At 33.3% G+C, this 19959-nt stretch overlaps 2 protein-coding genes across 2 annotated transcripts; one reads left to right on the top strand and one right to left on the bottom strand.

Moving 5' to 3' along the window:
- The first annotated feature begins 3405 nt into the window (after positions 1–3405).
- On the top strand, positions 3406–14256 carry LOC141833089 (vesicle-associated protein 1-3-like). The gene is made up of 8 exons (XM_074720485.1): positions 3406–3637; positions 3889–3959; positions 5331–5412; positions 5530–5645; positions 5742–5903; positions 6376–6417; positions 11929–12006; positions 13899–14256. Exons 1-8 carry the CDS (start codon positions 3586–3588, stop codon positions 14007–14009), a joined length of 714 nt encoding a protein of 237 aa, XP_074576586.1. The 5' UTR covers positions 3406–3585; the 3' UTR covers positions 14010–14256.
- A 2225-nt stretch (positions 14257–16481) lies between these two features.
- LOC141834103 (uncharacterized) lies at positions 16482–19305 on the bottom strand. The gene is made up of 4 exons (XM_074721552.1): positions 19283–19305; positions 17384–19198; positions 17178–17268; positions 16482–17101 (listed from the first exon to the last, which is right to left on the bottom strand). The coding sequence occupies exons 1-4, from the start codon at positions 19298–19300 to the stop codon at positions 16596–16598; spliced, it is 2430 nt and encodes an 809-aa protein (XP_074577653.1). The 5' UTR covers positions 19301–19305; the 3' UTR covers positions 16482–16595.
- Between the last annotated feature and the right edge of the window lie 654 nt (positions 19306–19959).

Genomic DNA, 19959 nt, shown 5'->3' with positions numbered 1-19959 from the left:
AAGATTGGGCTAACTCTGAAGTGGATGACCCTCCTGAAGACTCTGGATTATTCCACCAACAATATGACTAGGCGGACATGGTGGGCCCAACGAATCTTATCATCCCACCGAAAGTCATCTTTAAGTACTAGCTTTATGCCACCTTTTCTGAGTGCTTACTTTATGTCAGTTAGTGCTACTTTACAGCACGAAGCTTATCTATTCCTAGTGAGTGGATACTTTATGTCACTCACCTTTCTCTTTACAGCGCATGCTGAGTCGGAAGAGAATCTGGCTGTCTCCAGACTCTTCACTCCCGCACTCTATATAAGGGAGTTAGTTCATAGTGGTGTTCGAGCCTTCTCTTCTAGTAGAGAACAAGGTCCTGTAAGTATTTTGTAACTTCATCTGAAATAAGTGAAGTACTTTTGTATTTTGTTTTTGTACTACTTTGGTATCAGAGCGTGGTTTGTAAATTTATGGCATTTATGGGGTAAAACCTTAAGAATAGGAGCCCTGATTAGGCTCTGCTTATACTTGTTATTATCACTCCAATGCTTTTATAAGTCGAACAGGTATATTATTCTTATGAAACTGAAGAGGTATTCTTGAAATGCTAAGTATGGGAAAGAAAAATGATCTACATTCTAAAGCAATGGAGTTGGGAAGACAGAGGAGTTGTTTGCTGAAGGTCACTTTAGCCAAGGAAGGGCGTTCAGACCGTGTCAAGACTCGGAGATCTTCTAGTATCCTCCATCAAGAAGTAGAACCACGTGAAGTACTTGTCATACTTAGCATGATAGTTGCCTCTGAAGGATCAGAAGGAATTACACATACCTGGTAAGACGTACGAAGCAAAGGAAGATAAGAAGCAAATGTAAGCATCCTATTAAAGGTAAACCTATTCTGTTCTTTTAACTAAAAGGCCAATTTTTGCATGAACTCAGACCTTAAAGAATTTGAAAACAGTTTAATTTGTGGAGAAATCACTGGTATGAAAGAAAAAATCTAGACTACTTAAACTTGGAATCTTTATCAAAGGAAGATTTTGCTCATAACCTGCAAGTAACTGCATACAGGGTTGACCTGGGCAATAAAGCTCTTTTTGCCATAAGTAAGCAAAACTGCATAAATATTTTAGATCTGCGAACTAAATTGCAGGAGCAAGAAAGTCAACTACAAGAGATTCCAAAGCTAGCAGAAATCATAAAGCAACAGCGAGCAGATCTAAAGGATTTGCTAGCTAAGCAAGACTTACTGAAGGAGGAGATCTTGCGACTTAAGCAAGATTATCTGGCAAGGCGACCTCTGTCAAAAGGGACGTTGAAGAACTGGTTGTCAAAATCAGTGAACAACCCAAGACTATCAACAAGCAAACAGAAGCTATTACCAAAGAACTATCACAGATTACTTATGTGTCTCTTTGCATAATTATAATCAACATTTAAATGTTTATGGAAGAGTGTCACAACACATATCTTAAAAATTGATACGGAAGAGAGAGGGATTAGATATATTTTTATACCTATTATCACTTATGATGCACACTTTCACTTATTATTGATACAATTACTTTTAATCATTATAACTTTTTTTAATATATAATGAGTTGAATTCAGGATTATTGAGTATGTCTAGATCAAAATTTGTATGTTAAAATATTTGAGAAAAATATGCGCTCTTTATTAGTAAAGAGAATAACATTGTAATATGTGATTCATTTCACATGTGCTATAGTGTAAATAAGGATAGTAGGAGAATGGATCTTTATTTCTCTACTATATGAAACCATTGAGATTATAAGATAATATTGATTTTATCTTCAGTGACTTTTTAATTGTCTATTTGAAGTTTTAATCAATGTCTGCTATTTTAGTATGTATCTTAATTAATAACTATGGCTGATTAGGTTTATAGAGCATAACTAAGAAAGCAACTGATTAAAATGAATAAATTCTAATTAATTAAAAATGAAGATTAAAATTATTTTACATCTTTTATGTTTATTCACTAGTCGACCAATTATATTTTTTATTTAGTACTAAAATGTGATTGTGAATAATTGTAATGATTGGAGATATTGAATATGCACTTGATATAATAATTATTATAAGAGATTAGAGATATTCATATTGATGTAAATGATTTAATATATGATAAATGCAAGATATTGATGTCTCCAATTTATTTTGAAAAGTAGTTATATAAGGTGTAACAACTTTTTAGCATTAATGGTTCAACATGTTTATTGTTGCACAAATAATTTTTCCTTAAGAATGAATTAGAATGTTCTAATATAATCTTTGTGGTTTGACTTGGATGAGTGAAGATATTGATAATGGATGATTCGCACTTGTAATCGTTCAACTAGTTGACAAGTAGTATAACTCCCACTTCCTTTTAAATAAGGCGATTGTAAAGAGAATATGGGATGAAGCTTATGTGATATATTACAATTGTTAATGCATATCAAATAAGGATAGTTATTCATTGTAATCGTTCGCTAGCTGACAAGTAGTATACCATTTTGTAAAGTAACGATTGTAAGTATTTTGCTATATATAATACTAACAGTGTATGATAAAAAATGTAACTTGGTTATATTATGGAATAGCTACTTAAGTAATTTTTTTCATTAGAACTTTATTGTTAGGTAAGAATTAGATATATTAATTATCAATAATTAAAGAAAAATTATTCTCTAAGTAAAATATAAATATTATGAGATATTTAATAGTAATAAAATTTTAAGATTTTTTTTTAAAAAAAATAATAAAGTTTAGAGCATTTTAAAAATTAGCTTTTTTTTTATATAGTATATAATTTTTTTTGATAATTTAAATATTTAATTTTTATTATTTAATTAATTTTAAAGATAATCAATCTAATTTAAAAAAAATTTATTGATCATAATAAAAAGCATAATCATGCAATTTTTGAAATCCACGTGCGTACCATAACGCGCCGCTCTCATGTTATATAATTAACACTATAAAGTAAATTGAAATCGCATACGGTGGCCAATCCAGATGCCCAATATCCTATTTATAAGCGTTTTTGGAAAAAAATTCTTGTAAATACGCCGTAGTTGGGGATCAAACCGCCGATGCGCTTCCTGATCACAATTCGAATACCTTACCGTTGCATCATTGTCCCGGGGACTCTCATATACTATATAATTAACACTATAAAGTAGTGTTTGATTATATTTAAATTAATTTATTTTATTTCTCTAATTAAATTTGTTATAATTTTAGTTATTAAATATTTTATCGAGCTCATTTTAAAACTCAACTGGAGATATTGTTGTACTTAAAAATCCTCTTCCAGTCGAGCATCGGCATCGCGATCTCAGGGCTATTTTCGTCCAAGAAAATCGCAGGACGATGGGAGAAAACGACCATTATTAGGACAACTAGGCGACAGAGGAGAAGAGGAAGACGGGGAGAGAGATCTGCGCTCCTCCAGAATCGTTCCTTCCTCTCTGAGATCCCATCCGAGTTCCTATCCCACATTCAATCTGGGAGGAGGCAACGGAACCGGAGCACAAGCGGGGAGAAATAGCAGATCCGTGTTGTAAAGGTAGATCTGAAGACGCGAGGCGAAATGAACGAGGGAGGGTTCCTCGACATCGAGCCCAAGGAGCTCAAGTTCGTTTGTAAGTCCTACGTATCCCTTTTTCCTCTTCGGTCGACCCGTGATTTCTGTGTGTTTTCCGCCGTGTGAGATGGTGTTGCGTACGATCTCAAACTTGCTTAATGGTTCGCTTTTTGATCCTCGAAAGTTCGTTTTTTTTGGCGATCGTGCACAATGTTTGTGGGTTGTTTTGTTTTTCTTCTTGTTTGGCTTCTTTGATCGCAAATGCAGTTATTTTGCTAATAAATTTTCGGCTGGTTATGGATCGAGCAGTTGAGTTGAAGAAGCAGAGCTCATGTTCCCTGCAACTAATTAACAAGACGGATCAGTATGTCGCGTTTAAGGTATTTCTTTTCTCCCTTTTACTTCATTATTATATCTGGGGCATTTTAACATGCATGATAAGAAAAACATTTTTTTACTATTTTTTTCTCCTTTTAATTGAATTATTATCTCTGCCTCACTTTTTCTTGCATGGTTATAAAAAGAGCATTTTAACACGCTTCTGGTATTCACTTTTGAATAAATCATGCTTCCCTATTGATTTTTCACCATATCATGCTCCAACCTATTTGCTTCCCCCAAAGATTAATCTTGTTATTCAAACCAGTTTGCGGCTCGATATATGGACTAAAGTAGGTTTTTTTTTTGTCGTCTTTCAACATGAGATGGTCACATTGGAATCTCTCGTTTCTTATTGCGTATGCTTTAGTGTTGACCCTGAAAGCTAATCTGCACAACAACTTGCGTTGTTAAAACTCTGCGCAAAAGAGTTCACACGCAAATCATCTTGTTGTATATTCCAGTCCCTTCCAACCTAAGACAATCAGATAATCATGAAGGAGTTTCTAACGCCTTCATTATGTATAGCTTTGGATTTTGAGCTTGCAGGATGATTTGCAAATCAACTTGCTTGGTGAAAAATGACACAAAATAGCATGCCATCTGATTTGTGAATCAGCTTGTAATATGATTTATTGAGAAGAATAGTTTTTTAAGTACCTTTCAATTTAATACTATCAATTTTTGTTTCTCATACCTTAATTCTACATCATTTAGGATTTTGAACCTGTGAGATGATTTTTATATCAACTTACATTGTGAAAACTAGCAACCTATAGCATGATATTTGAGTTTTTTAACCATAAAAAATTATGTGCTCGAAATACAGGTCACCCGATCATTGGTTATCATCAAATAATCATCTTTATATGATGAAAAATTATTCGTATGGAAGTCATCATATGCCTTGTTTTTTTTTTGATGAAACATCATATACCTTGTTCGTTGCATCCATATATGTGGGCTCATTATTCATTTCTCATCACATGTAATCTATAATCTTGTGGGATATTTTGTGCCATTTTCCAACATGTTAGCCGATATACAAATCAATTGTTGTGTTAAATCCTCAAACTTAAGTTAAATTAAGATGTGAGAGATCCCAATGTTGGCTGGAAGGTGCTCAAAATCTTTTTTTTCTCCATTAATTATGGTGCTAGCTGATTTGCAAATGACATGCAATTTAATTTAGTGGAGAGAAGTTGAAAACCAATAATAATCTTGAAAAAAGAAGTTGGGGCATGATATAATAAAAAACAACACAGGAACATGACTTGCTCAAAAATGATACTATTGGTGCAGTTTGGTAAAGTAGCCCCAAAAATTGGATTGGATGATAGATATCGCTTGTTGCTTTTCCTTCTGCATTGCAGGTCAAAACAACCAACCCAAAGAAATATTGTGTTCGCCCCAACACAGGGGTTGTCTTGCCAAGCGCCACCTGTGATGTCACTGGTATACCCTTAATGAATAAAGAAACAATTTCTTGATTTGACTGGGACAGTTCGACAACTGATTTTTCATTTCATCATTCAATCTTACTGCTTGTTTCTTCCATGGTTGATGCTTTAGTCACAATGCAAGCTCAAAAGGAAGCCCCACTTGACATGCAATGCAAAGACAAGTTCCTACTTCAGAGTGTCATTGCAGAACATGGTGCAGCAACCAAAGATATAACCTCCGAAATGGTTTCTATCTACAGACTCTTTGTTACCATATAAATAGTTTTCTGCTTATTTTATTTTACAACAGTAACTTGAACTGATTGTGAGTTAAATCATCAGTTCAATAAAGAACCTGGAAAGGTTGTTGATGAGTTCAAGTTGCGAGTTGTTTATGTTCCTTTTAGTCCACCCTCACCTGTGCCAGAGGAGGCAGAGGAAGGATCCTCACCAAGATCATCAACGTTTGAAAATGGGGCTCAAAGTTTACAAACACATGATTCTGTAAGTACAATTATTCCAATCCCACTGAGCTGCATCACACAACGTTTCTTTCTTTAGGATCTCTTTATCTGGTGAAAGAGGAGGGGAGCAGAGCGGGATCACTGTTTACTGGCATGATTTGAATGGTAGAGGACCAGAGTACAAACTTGCAAAGAATTTTTAGGTGCCAACCTTAATTTCTGAGTGGCAAAGAGGAGAGAGAGGATGAAGAAAATATAGCGACATAATCACTTATCCCTTTTCAACTTTGCCCAGTAATATTAGGTAGTTATGGATATTTAAATCTATTCCACCTAACTCTCCTTTCTGCACTCTTTGCTCGAGTAAACAAGGTTGGAGGAGATCAAATTCTCTGCTCTGCTTTCCTCTCTCTTCTCAGGATGTAAATACTAATAGGTCTTTGATAATGCATATTCGAGGTGTTATTTTTGTATTCTTTGCTTAGTTCATTTAGTTCCTACACCAATTTCAGGTAACTAGATCACATGAACCACAAAAGGAGAAGTCACCAGAGGTAACTTCTTGCTCCCTTTACTTTTATTTGTTCTTAGCATCAAAATGAGAAAATAAGGAAAGATTTGTGTTATTACAATACAGATGCCTCTTTGTATAAAGGTTTGCAAATAACTTACAACAACAACAATCAAATTTTATCCCACTAGGCGGGGTCGGTTAAATGGATTCTTCTACATTATTAGGCTATATCCTCTACTATATCATCATTTATATTTAAATAAATTTTATCATTTTGTATTATTGCTAATCAAGTTTTTTTGTCTTCTTCTTCCTAATTTGATATGCACATTTGTCATAGTTTTACATTGTCTAACTGAAGCATTTATTGGTCGTCTAAGCCAATGTTCGTATCATCTTAAAAGTGTCTTCCAGAGCATAGATACAACTCCGACTTTCTCTCTAATATTTTCATTTCTTATTCTGTCCATTTTGTATGTCTGCACATCCACCTGAACATTCTCATCTTTGCAACTCACATCTTCTACTCATGTGCTCAAGTCATAGCAAGTCTTAGAAGTACTTTACGATCACAAAGAATACTTGATGCTCTTCTTCATTTCAACTATCTCACTTGTATTCTTTGTAAGATATCTCTTTTAATTCTTCCATCTTTTTACAAAAATGATCCGAAATATTAAAACTTTCAATTACAACAATTGTAAAGTTACTGCTATGTGACCTAGACGTCACGAATTCGAGTCTTGAAAATAGCCTCATGTAAAACAGGGTAAGGCTGCATATAATAGACTCTTTCCCAGGACCTCGCATTGGCAGGAACTTCGCACACCTGATTGCCCTTTTAGTTACAACAACACATCATCTTCTATCTTAATAATTGTGTCATTACATATAATATTACTAAATTTAAATTTCATATATTTTGTTTTTACTTTACTAAGTTTAAAACCTTTTACTTCTAGCGTTTTTCACTAAGATTCGAATTTAGTATTTATTCCTTCACATGTCTCATCTAGCAAAATAATATCATCTGCAAACAACATGTATCGCAGTATCGTATCTTGGATATGTCTAGTGAGTTCGCTCATGATTAATATAAAAAGATAGAGACTTAGAGTTGATCCTTTATGTAACTTTATCTTTATGGAAAACGCTTCGGTTAATCCATTTGAAGTCTTCATTTTGTCATTACATCCTCCCACATATGCTTAATTAATTCAATATATGCCATGTTAACACTTCTTTTTTCTAGAATTCTCTATATAATTTTCTTTGAAACTTGATCATAAATTTTTTCTAGGTCGACGAATATCATATGTAAGTCTTGCTTCTGTTCTCGATACTTTTCAATTAGTTGCCTGAGAAGATGTATAACTTCTATTGTCGACTTTCCAAGCATAAATCTAAATTGATTTTTAGTAATTGTAGTCTTCTTCCTAGTCTTTTTTTATTATTCTTTCTCAAAATTTTATGGTATGACTCATTGGTTTGATACTTCTATAATTTGCATAATTTTGTACGTTTCCTTTATTCTTATATAAGGGAATTAGAACTTGTCCTCCACTGAAGGTTGAATAACTTTATAAGTCATTCAATACCTTGTTTCCATAGGTATTTTTATACCTCTATCGGAATGTCATCTGGTTCAACTGTTTTCCATTTTGCATCCCATTTAAAGCTTGTTCTACTTCGGAAGTTTGAATTCTATAAAAAAAAATTTTAATTTCTATACTCATTTGACCTACTTAAATTATCTAAGTTAAGTTAGTCACCTAAATCTTCATTAAAATTTGATGAAAATACCTCTTCTATTGTTCTTTTATTTTCTCATCATTTACTAGTATTCTATTGCATTCATCTTTATACATCTTATTTGGATAAGATCTCGTCTTCTTCTCTCTTGTTTTAACTATTCTGTAAATATCTCTTTCCCCTTCTTTTGTATTTAATTTTTTATGTAAGTATTTAAAGTTTCATTCTTAGCTTCATTCATTGTTGTCTTGACCTCTTTCTTGACTACTATATGTTTTTTTTTTTAGTTTCTCATTCTTACAAATATATAATACCTTATAAATTGTTCGTTTTTTCTTCACTTTTTTCTGTGCTTTCTCATTTCATCACCAAGATTCTTTACTTGCTGGTGCACGTCCTTTTGACTTACCGAGTATATTTTTGGCTACTATTTTCAACTTCGATACCATTTTATCCCATGTCATATTCTAATTGTCGTATATTTCTTCTAATACTTATATTCCTATTTTCTTCTTAAATATATATTGGTTCCTATCATTTAACTTCCACCACTTAACTCTATAAATCGTGTATATTTTTCTTTTATTGATACTATGCTTGAGGCGTATATTCAATACTATTAACCTCCAGGGATAACTTTGCAATCTTTATAAATTTTTTTATCTTTCTTCCTAACTATAAGAAAAATAATTTGCAATTTATTATTTTCACTTTTGAATATGGCCAAATATTTTTCTCTTTTCTTAAAAAAAGTATTGACTAGTATAACGTCATATGCTATCGCAAAATCCAATATAGTTTTCCCTTCATTTCTTGTTCCAAACTCATAACCCCCATGCACCCTTTCATATTCTTTTTTTTTTCACTCATACATGCCCATGCCCATTTAGATCTCCTAGTAAAATAATTTCGGTTGGCGGAATATTTTATAATACCTCATTTAGGTCGTCCCAAAATTTAGATGTGACGTGTTCATCTAATCCTACTTTAAGTGCATATAAATTAATTATATTAATAGTTTCTTTCGCAATCACAATTGTGAGTGCTATAATCCTATATCCCTTTCGAAGTATTCCTACTATTTCTTCCTTTGGCGAACTATCGACAACAATATCTATCCTATTTCTTGTTTTACTCCTTCGTATATATCATAACTTAAAACCTGAATTCTTTATTATCTTTACCTTCTCTTCTATCCATTTTATCTCTTTACACAAAATATTAATTATTCTTCTAATCATCGTATCTATCCGTTCTTAGTTCTATGTTTCAAATCTTAAACAATTAATTTTTCTATAATATTTGTTCTTGCTCAACCTATGGTATGATTACTTTTGCATATTCAACACTACACTCAAATTCTCATAGAGATGTAACGGTCCTTGTCGAGACGTTACGGTCGGACTCTGCAACACATTCCTTCTGGAGAACATCCTAACATTAGCACAATAGTTTGATGGATCCATCCATTGAAATTTGTCTAAAAGTCCATGTTGGCTGGTAACCTAACGTGCAACTCTTGTCCTTTTCATCTGGGCTTGAGATCGACATTGACGGGTTTCGCAATGCAAATAGGTTCTTATAGAAAAATAAAAAAAAAATTGGAGATTTGATCTACTCTATTTATTGGAATTAAAATAGCAATCTTGAACTTTTCCTTTGAATGGATTACCTCATCCAGTATTATCTGCTTGGTCTTTTTTAATCTATTCTTCTCTGATTTATGATCCTTTAACACAAGGTGCATCAAAACTGACTTCCATGTAATTTGCCACAATATAAAGAATGAACAAGTTTGATTTGTAAAAAGGCAGTAGCACAAATTTTCCTTGGGCTTGAATTGTCATATTCAAGGATTAAAATTTCGTGCCGAGCCAGTCGAAACGGGCGAAATATTTCGTTCTGCTCGCCGACCGGTACCGACACGACCCAGCACCAGCCCAGCCACCGAAGTGGTCACGCGACGTCGACGACTCCGTCGGAGTGGTCGCGCGACCCCACGACCGTGCCCGGAGGGATCGTGCGACCCCTCCGGCATGGCCGCGGGGTCGCGGTACCGCGACAGCCTCGCCGAAGTGGTGGCACGACCCCTCCGGCGCGGCCACGGGGTCACACGATCGCGAGCGTCCGTGCGTGCCGAGATCGCGAGGGGGGGAGAGAGATTGAGTTTTTTTTATTAAAACATTAACTTTAATTAATTTAATTAAATCTTAATAAAATTATCTAATTAATTATATATTTTATTTAATTTATTTAAATTCTAATAATTATTTATTTATTTTCTCATCAACCCCTAACCTAAATAAATAATCAACCCTAACCTTAATAAATAATCAAATATATTTCCTAAAATTCTAATTAAATTATCTCATTAATATATATAAAAATTTATTTAAAATTCTAATAAAATTTTATATATTCTTAACACTCTCCACAAGGGTCGCGGTGCTACAACGACCTCTACGGGCTATTACAACTGTATTTTTTTATTTTTTGATTTAATTATTTTTTATTTTTTAAATATGTATTTTTAAAAAATAAACTATTATTAATAATTATAAAATATTAAAAATTTTTAAATAATTTTAAAAATTGATAAATATTTTATAAAATAATTTTAAAATTAAATATGAATTTAAAATAATTTTAAAAATTAATAAATATTTTATAAAATAATTTAATTTTTAAAAATAATTTTAAAATTAAATATAAATTTAAAATAATCTAAAATTTTAAAGAAAATATAATTCTTAAACATTTCAATTAAATTTTTTAAAATTAAAAATTTACAAATACATTCAAAAAAATAATATAATATTTTCAAATAATTTTATAATTATTTTAATGATTTTATTATTTTAAATTTAAATTTAAATTTTAAAAATTATTTTTTTAAAATAATTTTTATAATAAGTATTATCATATGAGAAAATATTGAAATATAAATTCAACATTTCAACATATAAAATATATTTAATAATAAAATATTAATAAAATTAATATATATTTATGTTTAAAATTTAAAAAATACCGAAACTATATCGGCACGGCACGATATGATACCAAAACCGTATCGTTCTGATCCGGGACTGAAACCTCGGCACAGGTCGAGATTTTAAGCCTTGATCATATTTTTAGTGTTTTCTGAACTGTAATGTTGAAGAGTATCAGAACTATCAGAAATAATCCTTAATGTTTTACAGATCCTATGTACTCTAAATCACTTAGTTGTTTGATCCACGACATCAGGTATATTTTGCTTGATGATGGCATGATTGCATCTTGATGCTCATCTGCTTCTTTGAGTTAGTTTTTGCCATATCAGCTTTCTTATATGTATACAGATTACTTCACCATGTTGTCAATTTAAGTGGAACTTGACTTCCAAGGTTTGAACTAAGTTTTAGTTTTTCATAGATTTAGCATCAAACACATGTTTCTCAGTTGTCTTCTTTTTGCTCGACTGTGCTTTCTAAATATCGCTTGCATCTGTCATTCTTTTATACAACCTCTGTTTCAATACTTAAATGGTTAGCTTGTGATGGCTTGGTTCTCAACAAGCTGGGAGCTACTCTGTTTTGTTAGGTGCTTATATATAGAGTATGATAAAGGCAAAAATTGTGAGCTTGTCCACCAAGTGTAAGCACCTTGGTTTATGAAATGAAAGTTTTTGCTGCAACTGACATTGTTATTCAATGTGTTATTATTAGTATAAATCTTAAACATGTTTTTTGATTTGGTTTTATCATCTACTAGCCTTTAGTGGCAATAGATTATTATTTTTGTTTACCACATGCAGACATTGGCTATGATCTCAAAGTTGACTGAAGAGAAAAATACTGCCATTCAGTATAACCAGAAGCTCAGACAGGAACTGGTATGTATTTTGTTACATGCACATGTGTTTACTGTTCACTGTTAATTTGTGCAGATGTGTATATGGGATACTATTCTGGTGACTGTAAGCGTTGGTTGTTCTGTTTCTGTTGTAGGTTTTCTATATGTATTTCCATTTCAATGTTCATTGGATACCCAATTCCTTTCATCAGAAAGGGAAAAGGGGGAATATATTATTTCCAATGTCTAATGTGCCTTTGGTATGCAGGAAGGACTATTTTATTCCCTATGAATGCATATTACTATATTTGATCACAAAAATAAACTTGGATGAACATTTCCATGGAATTGTAATTTTCTAATTATAAAGAATAGCTTTTCCTTACTCTATTCAAGGAACAAATATTCTTCATCTATATATACATATGTATATACAGATATATACACTTTGAAGGAGCTGGTCAGGGTGGGCCTATGGCACGTTAGTTTGATCCTTCATGGTAAGTTGTGTGGAAGTAAAGAAACTTTATCAGCTTAGTGAGTAAGTTACCGTTGACTTGGCTTAAGCATTTTGAACTAGCAATTGGATCTCGACTTTGACAAGTTAATGGGTTAAGCGAATCATGACAATTAGTGTTAAGGTGAACCTAATCTTAGGCCTGGAGTGGTTGTGAATAAGGATGCCTTTGCGATTGTGTAGCTAGCATTAGGCCTCATATGCCACGGATTAGGTAATGATTATAGGTTACTAGTTGGAATTTAAATCTTGATGGGGGCATCGAATTTTAAGTAGGAGGGATTATGACATCCTTGGGTAAGTTCTCATCTAAGAAATGCAGGTTAGCAGGTCTTATGAGTTGGATGAGTTAGACATGTTGTTTCATATAGGGTTATTTTGGTACTGTGCCAGTCCATTGGCATTTTTTATAGCATAGCAAAGTTTAACAAAAAAAAAACAGCATTTGGAGCATGGTTGAGTTGGTTACTCCGGGACAGACTTGCTGCAGTGGATAAGGGTCGAATCTCGGCGAAGCCAAGGTAATGTCCTCCCTGTAGTGACCAATTGTAGCTTTCTGATTTACCTTCTCGTAGATAGTTGTGGAGCCGATCTTGTGAGACCACTGGAGTGGTGGATTTCACCTTTTGCTGCAGAGTTTAACAAAAACACTCCTTCCTTGTCTGATGAGGTCTCCATCAGCACCAACTGAAAGGAACCAAGATAGGAAAATTTTCTTTTTGTTACTCATCCTTTGATTGTGTGTGTTGGTCATTGGGAGGAAATGAAAGGCCACAATAACAAGAGGGAAATGTAAAAAGGAAAACACCAAATGGAACGACATCAGAGTTAGAGAAATTGAGATGTATCCAACTCTTGTACTAGTGCCTATATTCTGGTTTTGGTAGTCTAGATATATGTATGAATAAACATGCGGAGAAACCAATGCGAATACCAAATGTCATAATAGTACTATTGATCTGGGTATTGAAAATTATGAGGTTAGGCTATCGCACACAAGAACCAATATTCTCATTCATTCAATGTAAGATACATATTTGGGCATTCTAATAGTCGAGATGCTTATTATATTTGTTTAGACCTGTTATAGTAAAATTTAATTCAATCGACTTTATTTATACTTGGAAAAACCAAGATAAGTGGCAACAAATTATACGATTGCAACCATTTTAGTTGATCATATCATACTTGTTAAGTGTAGTAACTTGTGTGCTGAGTGTCAGGCTGTCAGCTAGGGTCAGTTTCAAATCCCACATTTTGGCGGGAGATTGAAACGCCAGCACAGAATGATAATTTTTATGTCTTGATCCAACTCATGCTTTTACTACATCTTGCCATTTCTTACTTCCCTTCGATCATTTCAGACATATTTCTTAAGATTTATAACATTCTCATGATGCTCTTTTTAATGGCAGGATTTACTAAGGAAAGAAAGCAGCATGCACCAAGGTGGCTTCAGCATTACATTTGTGGTGTTGGTGGGATTACTTGGTGCCCTTATTGGCTACATAATCAACAAGTCATAAGACACACTTCTTCGACTACTTCGCCAACTGAACGGTATATTTTCTTGTTTTTGTTCTTTTGATCAGACCATGGACTACTATCTCAGTCATAAATTACCTAGTAACCTTATGTTGTAGTCATTTATTTGGATTTATGTTCCTCATTGTCTTCTAGACTGAAATCTCTCTACTGGGAGGTAAAGACCTCAAAATATATAGTTTCTGGGACGTGTTTAGGCTTATTTTACAGAGCCACTCCTGCTCTGTGTTCTTCGCCTTTTGTTCGAAAACTAATGAGTTAAAATAAAACTCCTAGTAGCAAATTTGTTTCTATTGGGTTTTAAAACGTTTTTTAATGTTTACAAGAGTTCCAACATGACAGTACACAAAATCTATGAAACTTGTTGTTCTTCTTTAAATATGTTCATCCTACAGTTTACTTTTTTAGTTTTTAGAATTTATATATTTCTAGATTAACTTAGTTTATTAATTGCATAAGAATTTTGAATATGAAGTAGCTAAATAAGTAATACATTTACCAAAAAATATTTTAATTATAATAAATTTATTTTGCTTAAAAATATATTTTGATTGTAAAATTTAACTGTATTTTGATATTAAATGTCATTATTTTTTAAAGTGTAGCTCTAAATTTAAAGTGATCAAGAAATAGTGCCACTTGCATTTACTATTATCTTTATTTTTTTTTTCAGATTTACTGTAATTTTATTATTATTTTGTTCTCAATTTCTTTAATTATTCCCCATGGAGCCGTAGTTGGAAAATCATAAAATATCTTTAAAATTTTAATTGCTTTAAAGGATAGCCCTGAAGATTTTATTGTATTAATATTAAAAGATGTTCAAGAATTTTAATTTTATTGTCAAAATAGATATTTTAATTTTATATTTTGATAAAAAAATAAATTTGAAAAGGACATTTTTTTTAAAACTTAAGATCACATTTAAACATTATTATAAATGAAATTGAAATTTTTATCATAATTATATTTTAGCCAATTTTCTCTAAATATTTTCCTTTCTTTTATATTTTTTTAATTAAAAAAAAGGAAGAAAGTGAGATCATTTTGCCATTTTTTATTTTCCTTGGAGATTAAGAAAAAAAAAAAAAAAACGATCACAGCATGCTTTGTCCTTGTACAAATAATATATTTGTCCAAAATGCGCCTTTGCTCACTTATCAATTGAAGTTTCTTTTCTTGTCTCAATGGAATCCACAGAATTAGTTCTATTTTTTTTTACCACAATTATACAAAATGAAATAAGAATGTATTGCCATGGGAGGACCATTACCAACTTTAGTCTCAGGAATTCCTCTAAATTGCGAACAAAAAGGATAGTCGTAGGGTTGAATATTCAGTTAAAATCGTACCGAATTGAATTAATCGAATTGAACAAATTGAATTTTTTTCGAACAAATCGAATCGATCAAATTTTTAAATAAAAATCGAATAAATTGAACTGATAAAATATTAATTAATTTATCAAAAATCTAATTAATCAAAATTTTTAAATATTATTATATATTTATCTATTAATTAGAGATTTATATATTTACTTATTTAAAAATTTATCAATTATTTTTTTATTTTTATTTATTCAATTTAATTGAATAAAAAATTTTAAAATTGAAATCAAATCGAATTAATTGATATAATTGATTTTTTTTAAAAAAAAATTTAAAATTACCAGATTGAATTATTTATTCGATTTAATCAAACTTTTGTATAGTTGGACGAGAATTAAGTAATTGGATAGGATGGAGTTTTCTTCCTTGCTGCAAGAACTCTGATCAACATGAACTCCACAAACTTGCAGGCTAATTGCAAGCTCGTCAGCATGTCATCGTCAGTCGTGCTTCCTATCCTTTCTCCTTTACCCTTTTCCCTTCTTTTTCTTCCATTTCTGTTCTTTTCTCAAAATAGTATTATTATACATATTTAAACTCTTGTTCTCCGAATTTAATTTATTTATCATTGGACCAAATAAATTATCCGTAAGAAGACTTCAAATTAATATCCTTTTTATAAAAGTAGTTTGCCAAAATTTATTAATTAGACTTTGTGCAATTGTAAGGTTAAGTTTGATTGAGGTGGAATACACTTTGAAGAAGGTGGATGTAACTTTCTTTCTCACTAAAGGTGAACTTTGTTCATCCAAGGTACAAATTTTGAGGTTTGTGTTGTGCGTTAGACTTGACTTGTCGAGACTCAAGGTGTACAACTCTTTTCTTCTTCTCTCGAACTTCTTATATCTATTGAACTATTCGACTTTGCGAAGCTCTCTCAATCTAAGCGACCAATAGTAGTGATAGCATATCGTCATCCACACCTGAACAAGACAATGAAATGGAATGACAAGACAAAAACTAATTTGCATGTTTCCATTAGAGTTTTCAGCAAAAACAATCTAATACAAGTTCTACAACTAGGACAGATCAGGTGAGATCCATCAATTGAGATGCAGACTCTCCGTTAGGGAATGAACAGTGTATGTCGAATCAATACACATTATGACCCTAAGCAACAGGGTTCAAAGAAAAGAATAAAAAGGACTGGATGGACAAACTTTAGGTTGATTACTGCAGTTATAATTCAGGCAATTCTTGTTCAAGCAACTCGACCAAGGCCATCTCAGCGATGTCCTTGCAGAATTCATAAACTTCCATCAATTTTGACTCTGCCCACTCCCTTCCTGTAACCTCATCTTTCACTAAAATATCTACCATTTCATTGATACTCATGGAATCCTGTGGCACACACTTCTCGCCCGACAACTTGCTTTTCAGAGTTGCCCATATCTCTTCAGATGCTGATACATCGGTCACATAGCAGCTCTGAGGCCCATGGCAAGCAGCAATTGCAGACTGGTTAATGTCTACTAACGCTGCACTAACTGCATCAAACAGGAGCTTGTGGCGTGACTGATTGACCGTTCGCTTGGTTTCCTCATCATCCATGTGCAATGAGTAGTTTGTCGATGAGGAATCCAGTGGACTATCGAGTGAATGGCATGATGCTGTGTCCAAACAGGAGATGCTTCTTGACGAGGATCGCACAATCGACTCTATTGGCGGAGATCTGGACAGTGCCTCTGCAGAGAGGGATAAAGGGCATGATAATGCTTCATGGAACTTATATATCTGAGGAAGGTGCTGAGAAATGCTTACCTGGATGTTCAACAATGATACCTCTGCAGGACTGTGCCACACCATTGTCGACATTGTCTACTACCAAAGTCTGGCTAAAAGAATTCTGGTCCTGATTATGCATTTTATACTTCTGGTAAAGTTCAAACTCTATGAATATTTAACAAATTAAGTAGCAAAGTGGAAACAAGATGGAAGAACTGAGTGACGCAGTGTATTATTATTACCTTGGGTGATAGTATCACTTCAGTTGATTCATCATGCAATTTGTCAATATAAAGTGCAACATGTGCCAGGGGGGTTTCATTAGAAGATTGTAATAAATCATCACTTAGTTGACAACTAATGTTGGAACTTTGTGATTGTACTCTATCTTTGTCCTTTGAGGGACATCTGAAAGAGTTTTCTCTGCTTGGCTTCTTGCTTTTAGAGAAGAAAAAACTAGAAAAAATATCCTTAAATGATGATCTGCCACTATTCGACGTAGGAACAATAGGTTTGCCAATCAGGGAACCAGAGATTTCTACATTCAATCCATCAACTTGACAAGCTGACGAAGAAAGTGAAACCGGCTTTGATTTTGACAAACTGCCATGTGAATATTCCCCAGGAAATTCATCTTCAGATCTAGATGACGATGGGAATACTGAAGATACTTTTCCGCTGCTTTTCACATTCAAAGACTTGCTGCTAGATAGATCAAGCTCATCCTTGTTTCCCTCACTTATTATCTCGGGAATGGCAAGCACCTCACCTAAAGTGCTTGATGTCCTCTGTAATTCTTTCTGCTCTTGACAAATATCATTTGATGCCACCAAAGCCAACCTCTCTGAAAGTCGTCTCTTAGCTTCTCTAAAGACAGATGATTCAGGCGAATGAAATTGTCGAGTGAATGATGAAATTGATAAAGGACTGCCATTTTTATTCATGTAATCACAAAAATACTCTTTAGCTGGAGTTGTGCTTTCAGTGCCACATGTGCATCCAATATCACCTTCAATGTCCTCACTTCCTGACCTATTAAAAGAGCTCTCATCTCCAATATATCCATTTGACAATACCGAAGATAAAAACAATTCATCCTTGTTGCTACTCAGACTTTCTCGTATAGGATGAGTAATCTCCTTGGCTACTTCTCTTGCATTTGTCAATTTATCATTTGTCATTGCACCATTTGAAACGCAACCATCCAGCAAAGTTGGCATATTTTTAGGGTGTTTAGTCTTCAAGCTATCAGCTTTCCAAGGGCTAGGCTTCAAAACCACTATCCTTGTCGATTGAGACAAACTCCGACCTTTCAGCTCAGAGAAACCAGAAATCCAAGAATGGTTATTAGCTTTTCTGGAACTTACAGAAGAAGCTGCAAAAGACTGTCTATCAATACATTTTTCACTTTTTTTCTCAATAATGTTGAAAGGTTTCAGTAAAGTAATCTGGGTTTTATGAGAAGGAAGGGGCACTCTCTGGAGGTCAAAGAGATGCTTCGCCAAAAGTGAATTTGGCTTGTCCAGAAATTTAAAAATTAAATCTCTATTGGAATAAACATTAACTGCATCTTTGAACTCCTTAGAATCAATAAACATTTCATCATTAGGCATGAGTTTTGCCTCGTTTAACTTCTGCTGAACAAAATTCATTCTCAATTGATATAACTTGTCATAATACCTTTCTTTCTGTAGACTTTGCCCTTCAAAACAAACACTCTCTGTTGGCTGTTGCTGTTCTTCATAAACATCTCTGAATGCTTCCTCATGAAAGAAAGGCTGATCATTGCATTCCATCGATTTGTCAAAGTAGTTGTATTTCTGCTGCTGACTATGTTGAAGATCTTCATCCCACACATTCCCTTTGTTTCTAACTTTCTCAGTGATTACGACCGATTTCTGCACAGGTAAGGAATCAAGTCCCATTAATCTTGCAACAACACTTGGAGTCTTCTGTCTGGATTCTGTATCACCCATCATCTCCTCCGATATAAGTTTCTTAATCGGTGTTCCACCAGATTTCTTGTTTGTGGAGCTACTACTTTGTTCACTTGTTACCTGCAACCAAATATGAATTAGACTGGAGGATCAAGAAAAGATGAGACTGATTCAAAATGAATGACTTATAACAAGAAAGCCTACATGTTTGCTCTCTTTCATGGCTCCAACAGGACATACTGGCCTATTTGCAACAGTTGTCCAATTCCTGACAACTGCAAAGGCCAACAAATGATTTTACTCAACAAACCACTTGAATGGAAAAAGGATCCCTACATCAAAGTATAATCAAGTGCAGGACACCTAAAATCCGAAAACCTCAAACTATACACGTGGTAGAGTCAAATGAAAATTGGAAAAGCCTGAAAGTAAGCTAAGTGATTAGCTCGACAAAAATGGACTAGTAGGGACTCCAAAGATATATCAGCAAACAATTAGGAAATAAAGACGGCTTGTAAAAAATTACTGAAACAATCTAGCACACCAAGTAAGGGATAAATGTGAAACACAAACATTAATGCTGGTTGCAAGATGCTTAAACAAGACAGAAGATGAACAAACAACAAATCTCGGGTGCTCAGACAAGTTAGAGAAGACCTCAAACTTCAATGTGATTTGAGAAGTACCATCTGTATGAGGTCTCTGGGTGAGCATTTTTGTCCTGGTCATGCCTGTACTAAGGTCAAAAAAGTTAATCAATCTCCCCATGCATCCTGGAAAAGAATCCTGCACGTCCATCTCCCTTGCGACGCTAGAAACCAGTCATGAAACTTGCCTGAGAAGGAAGAAGAATATGAAGCTCAATGCATGGTCTAATAATC

The sequence above is a fragment of the Curcuma longa genome, chromosome 8 (genome assembly GCF_044706935.1).
Source record: "Curcuma longa cultivar G26 ecotype Majalengka, Jawa Barat chromosome 8, ITB_CL_G26_1.1, whole genome shotgun sequence".
NCBI lineage: Eukaryota > Viridiplantae > Streptophyta > Magnoliopsida > Zingiberales > Zingiberaceae > Curcuma > Curcuma longa.
This window is presented reverse-complemented; position numbering and strand designations above follow the sequence as displayed.